The sequence below is a fragment of the Oncorhynchus mykiss genome, chromosome 9 (genome assembly GCF_057628025.1).
Source record: "Oncorhynchus mykiss isolate SJ-2025 chromosome 9, ASM5762802v1, whole genome shotgun sequence".
NCBI classification, from domain to species: domain Eukaryota; kingdom Metazoa; phylum Chordata; class Actinopteri; order Salmoniformes; family Salmonidae; genus Oncorhynchus; species Oncorhynchus mykiss.
In genome coordinates this window covers 11,444,601-11,452,092 of record NC_143030.1, presented here as the reverse complement: position 1 = coordinate 11,452,092, position 7,492 = coordinate 11,444,601, and the positions used below count along the sequence as shown (strand labels likewise).

Genomic DNA, 7,492 nt, shown 5'->3' with positions numbered 1-7,492 from the left:
ACTCTGTTCCCTCTATCACTCTGTTCTCTCTATCACTCTATTCCCTCTATCACTCTGTTCTCTCTATCACTCTATTCCCTCTATCACTCTGTTCTCTAATCCCTCTGCCACTCTGTTCTCTCTATTCCCTCTATTCCCTCTATCACTCTGTTCCCTCTATCACTCTATTCCCTCTATCACTCTGTTCTCTATTCCCTCTGCCACTATGTTATCTCTATTCCCTCTGTCACTATATTCCCTCTGTCACTCTATTCCATCTATCTCTCTATCACTCTGTTCCCTCTGTTCTCTCTATTCCCTATATCTCTCTATTCCCTCTATCACTCTGTTTCCTCTATCACTCTATTCCCTCTATCACTCTGTTCCCTCTATCACTCTGTTCTCTCTATTCCCTATATCCCTCTATTCCCTCTATCACTCTGTTCCCTCTATCACTCTGTTCCCTCTATCACTCTGTTCTCTCTATCACTCTGTTCCCTCTATCACTCTGTTCCATCTATCACTCTGTTCTCTCTATCACTCTATTCCCTCTATCACTCTGTTCCCTCTATCACTCTGTTCCCTCTATCACTCTGTTCTCTCTATCACTCTGTTCCCTCTATCACTCTGTTCCCTCTATCACTCTGTTCCCTCTATCACTCTATTCCCTCTATCACTCTGTTCCCTCTATCACTCTATTCCCTCTATCACTCTGTTCCCTCTATCACTCTGTTCCCTCTATCACTCTGTTCACTCTGTTCCCTCTATGGACACACACTTTCAGCTGGGTTCAAATACACTTGTTGACCTGTCCATTCAGCTCTGGCACCTGCTGAATCAGCTAACCATAAGGTGCTATAGGCTACCTCCAAAGTAGTACACTATATAGGGAATATAGTACAATTTGGGACAGATCACAGGTGCCTGTACTGCATTGTTATTTGTGCTATAATGTAGTAAGAAATACCTGTCCTAAAACAAGTAGCTGTTTCGAGGTTGTTTACGTTCGCTTGACAACATGATGTCTTTACTGTCTGGATCATGTACATGTAGGAACTATAACTGACGCTTACCTCTAACACTGCCCAGAGTGGCCGTCCGAGACCTGGAGAGCGAACACACCGCCGAGAGGAGCCAGAAGATCACCCTGCCAGACGCCCTCATGTTTCGGCTCCGGGCTCACAGTCGTACTGGTAGGCTCTGGTCCTGGGTCCTAGGTTTTAACGTAAAGGTCCAGGTCTCAGCTGAGAGGCGTCATCATGCGAAGAGGCTATAATCCCCGGTGGATGTGTGTTTAGATTCTTCCGTTCAGGGCGCTCAAGGAGAACGCACAATCCGACAACAACACAAGGAAATTTAATACAATGTTAAAACGTCTCTAAAATGGCCTAAAATATAATATATATATATCAATATATATAATATATTGTAATTGTTCGTTTGAATTGACTCACAGGCCAATGATAGCGCAGTTTAGAGCTGTTGCCATTGGCGTCGGCTAATGGGGATTCTAATACATCGAATCAAAATCAAATAAAACATCGAATCATATAACTGCATCAGCTTTCAGCGCACAGTCCATTTAGCCATTTGAAGACAGAAACATTTAAATAGCAGAGGTCAACATAAATATGGATTAAATATAAATATTGTTTATGTTATTTCTCACGAACTGCGTGCAAAGTAATGCAAAGTTAGGAGACATTTATAGTGCCATCCTTTGGTAATAATGTCCATTCTGTATCTCGAGCTCTTGAGGTTTTATTCAGCACAAGACGTGTCTCTCTCTCAGCTCCGGTCCCCGTCGCTCGCTCGTGCTGTCCCGCTGTTGGTGGTGAAAAATAATTCAAACCGTCCGAATATAAATCTTAACAAATAATCCCCGTGAACTAAATATGGAACAAATAAATACAATTCCTCTCGACCTCGGATAAAACAAATTCTACCCCTGGTAAAAGTGAAACGACCGCGGAATAGGAGTAAAGTGTAGATGTAAATGTAAATGTAAATTCGTTGTGAACCGCCTGAAGAGCGCAGAGCCAGTCTCGAGCCCCGCCCCATCGAGTGACACTGGAAACGACAACAGGTAAAGTGATGATGTCATGTGATCAGATTAAATTGATCATAGTACTTGTATAATAATACCAGTGTAGGACTATATACAATATCATGATAATAATATGTATATTTTATATTAGGCCTAATGTTAGTAATTATAATGTTATAAATCCTGATAAATAGATCATGTTAACAACGTGAGGCAGTTTGGCTTTTATAACGTACAGATATTACATTCGAATAGCCATCTGATAAAAAGTGTAAATCAAGACTGAATTTGGGAATATGTATATTTTTTTAAATAACGTATTACTGTCTTGGTGTATACGTCTATAGTGAAATGGGTTAACAAATACATATGATTCCTTTTGACTGAATCTAGACCTCTTTAATTTAATTACGTGTCTCAATTGAACCCGGTAATATTCCCGAGCACATGCAGGGCAAAACAAGGGTTCGTGACGGGACGATTGATGATTAGTGTCAACAGAAGTGTCAGATTAGCGCGTGCGACACAGTGTGGTTCGCGTCTTTGATAAATCCTTTGAGGGTTTGCTACTTGTGAAGACTTTTCAACTCGGCCTCCATCTGTCCCCCCCCCCCCCCCTCCTCCCCTCTTTCTCTCTCTCTCTCTAATCTGGACGAGAACAACAACATCAGAGGGAGCGCGTGGGTGACTCGACTCGCAAGGATTTCACAGGGCCACCGGGGCATGGGTGTAGAGTGGTACCAACCCCGAGGACAAAGGACCAGGACACGGATTAATGCAGAGGAGGAGGAGGAGGAGAGGATGAAGGTGGGGAAATGAAGAATAGAATAAAAATAGAGTTGAAAGACATGAGAATCTGATGAATATATCGACTGTTTTAACACTATAGTAGTCCTTTTTATTAAGGCGTTTTGAAATAGGCTATATTAACTGATTGGAAAGCCCACAGGCATACAGTATAAATACACACAGACAGGGGTGAATCCTAACCTTGATTTAAATCAAATTTATACCTAGTCTCCCCATATGTGCTTAACTATGTGAACAATCTATTTAAATGGACATAATATCAGGAGACACACACACACACACACTCTCTCTGCAGTGCATTCCCTGCATCAGCTAGCCCCACATCCTATAACATGCGCATGAATTAGCGGCAGGAACCAATCAGGCACAGCGAGAGGTTTTTAAAGGGATTGTCACGGTTACTTATCTGTCCTCCATGGCTGTGTCCTTGATGGAACCCTATTCCCTATATAGTGTTCTACTTTTGACCAAGGGCCCTTAGTGTGGTGCACTATTTAGGGGATAGGGTGGTGTTTGGGACACAGAACTCCATATTATTATTCAGCTCCTGGTGTGAGGAAGAGGCAAGCCGTGACCCTGCACTGGTCTGCTTAATGTAGAGGTGTGTGTGCATGTGTGTGTGTGTGCATGTGTGTGTGTGTGTGTGTGTGTGTCTGTGTGTGCATGTGTGTGTGTGTCAGTGTGTAGGTGTTTGTGTGTGTGTGTGTGTGTGTGTGTGTGTGTGTGTGTGTGTGTGTGTGTGTGTGTGTGTGTGTGTGTGTGTGTGTACCAGCCAGGGTTAACTCCCACCCTCCTGGTGAGGCAAGAGGCATCTGAGTCGTCTCTGTTAATAATGTCTTCATGGATTCACTGGAGAGAGGGAGGGAGGGAGGGAGGGAGGGAGGGAGGGAGGGAGGGAGGGAGGGAGGGAGGGAGGGAGGGAGGGGAAGATGGCTGGTTTTCTATATAGCAATTTGTGACATCTGCTCCCTCCCTCCTCTTCTTTCTACACTGCCCACTCTCTCTCCATCCCTCCCTCTCTCTCTCTCCATCACAATCTCCATCCCTCCCTCTCTCTCTCTCCATCACAATCTCCATACCTGCCTCTCTCTCCATCACAATCTCCATCCCTGCCTCTCTCCATCCCTCCCTCTCTCTCTCTCTCCATCACAATCTCCATCCGCCCTCTCTCCATCCCTGCCTCTCTCTCCATCACAATCTCCATCCCTGCCTCTCTCCATCCCTCCCTCTCTCCATCCCTCCCTCTCTCTCTCTCCATCACAATCTCCATCCCTCCCTCTCTCTCTCTCCATCACAATCTCCATCCCTGCCTCTCTCCATCCCTCCCTCTCTCCATCCCTGCCTCTCTCCATCCCCCCCTCTCTCCATCCCTGCCTCTCTCCATCCCTCCCTCTCTCCATCCCTGCCTCTCTCCATCCCTCCCTCTCTCCATCCCTGCCTCTCTCCATCCCTCCCTCTCTCCATCCCTGCCTCTCTCCATCCCTCCCTCTCTCCATCCCTGCCTCTCTCCATCCCTGCCTCTCTCCATCCCCCCTCTCTCCATCCCTGCCTCTCTCCATCCCTCCCTCTCTCCATCCCTGCCTCTCTCCATCTCTCCCTCTCTCCATCCCTCCCTCTCTCCATCCCTGCCTCTCTCCATCCCTGCCTCTCTCCATCCCTGCCTCTCTCCATCCCCCCTCTCTCCATCCCTGCCTCTCTCCATCCCTCCCTCTCTCCATCCCTGCCTCTCTCCATCCCTGCCTCTCTCCATCCCTCCCTCTCTCCATCCCTGCCTCTCTCCATCCCTCCCTCTCTCCATCCCTGCCTCTCTCCATCCCTCCCTCTCTCCATCCCTGCCTCTCTCTCCATCACAATCTCCCGTAAATCAATCAAATGTATTTATAAAACCCTTTTTACATCAGCCGAAAATGGTTATGCATGTCTGTGGGGACCGTGAAGGGGTTAGAGAAACTGTGTGGAGGGAACAGAGACTGACTGCCTAGCTCTTCTCTCTCCATGATCAGCCCCAGACAGAGACCTATAAAAGAGACTGACTGCCTAGCTCTCCTCTCTCCATGATCAGCCCCAGACAGAGACCTATAATATAGACTGACTGCCGAGCTCTCTTCTCTCCATGATCAGCCCCAGACAGAGACCTAGTAGTGAACTTGTCTGTCTCCGGCGTCAGTACATCACTGGGGCCAAGCTTCCTGCCATCCAGGACTCATATTCTAGGCGGTGTCAGAGGAAGGCCCAAAACATTGTCTAAGACTCCAGTCACCTTAGTCATAGACTGTTTTCTCTGCTATCTCTGCTACCTCTGCTATCTCTGCTACCTCTGCTATCTCTGCTATCTCTGCTACCTCTGCTATCTCTGCTATCTCTGCTATCTCTGCTATCTCTGCTATCTCTGCTACCTCTGCTATCTCTGCTATCTCTGCTACCTCTGCTATCTCTGCTACCTCTGCTATCTCTGCTATCTCTGCTATCTCTGCTATCTCTGCTACCTCTGCTATCTCTGCTATCTCTGCTACCTCTGCTATCTCTGCTACCTCTGCTATCTCTGCTATCTCTGCTATCTCTGCTATCGCACAGAAAGCGGTACCGTAAAGGCTCCTTAATTAACAGCTGAACAATTACTCAAATGGCCCCTCTTAATTATTTATTATGATCCCCCCCATGTTAATTATCTATGCATAGTCATTTTACAAATTTCCTCGACTAACCTGTACCCTCGCACATTGACTCGGTACCGGTACCCCCTGTATATAGCCTTGTTATTGTTATGTAATTTTCTAGTGTTACTTTTTTAGTAAATATTTACTTTATTTAGTAAATATTTTCCTAACTCTATTTCTTGAACTGCACTGTTAGTTAAGGGCTTGTAGAATTTCACTGTAAGGTTGTATTCAGCGCATGTGACTAATAAAGTTTGATTTGATTTGAGGAGAAGAGGGAATGATTTGATTATTTATTCATTCATCCATCTATCATCCAGCTCTAATACTCATTCATCCATCTATCATCCAACTCTATACTCATTCATCCATCTATCATCCAGCTCTAATACTCATTCATCCATCTATCATCCAGCTCTATACGCATTCATCCATCTATCATCCAGCTCTAATACTCATTCATCCATCTATCATCCAGCTCTATACGCATTCATCCATCCATCATCCAGCTCTATACTCATTCATCCATCTATCATCCAGCTCTATACTCATTCATCCATCTATCATCCAGCTCTATACTCATTCATCCATCTATCATCCAGCTCCATACTCATTCATCCATCCATCATCCAGCTCTATACTCATTCATCCATCCATCATCCAACTCTATACTCATTCATCCATCCATCATCCAGCTCTATACTCATTCATCCATCCATCATCCAGCTCTATACTCATTCATCCATCCATCATCCAGCTCTATACTCATCCATCCATCCATCATCCAGCTCTATACTCATTCATCCATTCATCCATCCATCATCCAGCTCCATACTCATTCATCCATCTATCATCCAGCTCTAATACGCATTCATCCATCTATCATCCAACTCTATACTCATTCATCCATCATCCAGCTCCATACTCATTCATCCAGGGGAGGAAAGACCTTGGATCATTGTTACTCTAACTTCCGCGACGCATATAAGGCCCTGCCCCGCCCCCCTTTCGGAAAAGCTGACCACGACTCCATTTTGTTGATCCCTGCCTACAGACAGAAACTAAAACAAGAGGCTCCCACGCTGAGGTCTGTCCAACGCTGGTCCGACCAAGCTGACTCCACACTCCAAGACTGCTTCCATCACGTGGACTGGGAGATGTTTCGTATTGCGTCAGATAACAACATTGACGAATACGCTGATTCGGTGTGCGAGTTCATTAGAACTTGCGTTGAAGATGTCGTTCCCATAGCAACGATTAAAACATTCCCTAACCAGAAACCGTGGATTGATGGCAGCATTCGTGTGAAACTGAAAGCGCGAACCACTGCTTTTAATCAGGGCAAGGTGTCTGGTAACATGACCGAATACAAACAGTGCAGCTATTCCCTCCGCAAGGCTATCAAACAAGCTAAGCGCCAGTACAGAGACAAAGTAGAATCTCAATTCAACGGCTCAGACACAAGAGGCATGTGGCAGGGTCTACAGTCAATCACGGACTACAGGAAGAAATCCAGCCCAGTCACGGACCAGGATGTCTTGCTCCCAGGCAGACTAAATAACTTTTTTGCCCGCTTTGAGGACAATACAGTGCCACTGACACGGCCTGCAACGAAAACATGCGGTCTCTCCTTCACTGCAGCCGAGGTGAGTAAGACATTTAAACGTGTTAACCCTCGCAAGGCTGCAGGCCCAGACGGCATCCCCAGCCGCGCCCTCAGAGCATGCGCAGACCAGCTGGCCGGTGTGTTTACGGACATATTCAATCAATCCCTATACCAGTCTGCTGTTCCCACATGCTTCAAGAGGGCCACCATTGTTCCTGTTCCCAAGAAAGCTAAGGTAACTGAGCTAAACGACTACCGCCCCGTAGCACTCACATCCGTCATCATGAAGTGCTTTGAGAGACTAGTCAAGGACCATATCACCTCCACCCTACCTGACACCCTAGACCCACTCCAATTTGCTTACCGCCCAAATAGGTCCACAGACGATGCAAT

The 7,492-nt window shown here is 46.1% G+C and overlaps 1 protein-coding gene across 2 annotated transcripts in view; it reads right to left on the bottom strand.

The window, feature by feature from the left end:
• sema4f (sema domain, immunoglobulin domain (Ig), transmembrane domain (TM) and short cytoplasmic domain, (semaphorin) 4F) overlaps window positions 1–1,986 on the bottom strand; it is a 93,859-nt gene extending 91,873 nt beyond the window's left edge. Inside the window, exons 1-2 of one of the 2 annotated variants that reach the window (XM_090183459.1) lie at window positions 1,434–1,971; window positions 1,053–1,295 (exon numbers count right to left, since the gene is read on the bottom strand). In XM_090183459.1, coding sequence (XP_090039585.1) covers window positions 1,053–1,143 — 91 coding nt within the window. In that variant the 5' untranslated portion in view covers window positions 1,144–1,295; window positions 1,434–1,971. Of the gene's footprint in view, window positions 1–1,052 lie in introns of both variants that reach the window. The other variant, XM_036987253.2, reaches the window with a different exon arrangement.
• Window positions 1,987–7,492: the final 5,506 nt, after the last annotated feature.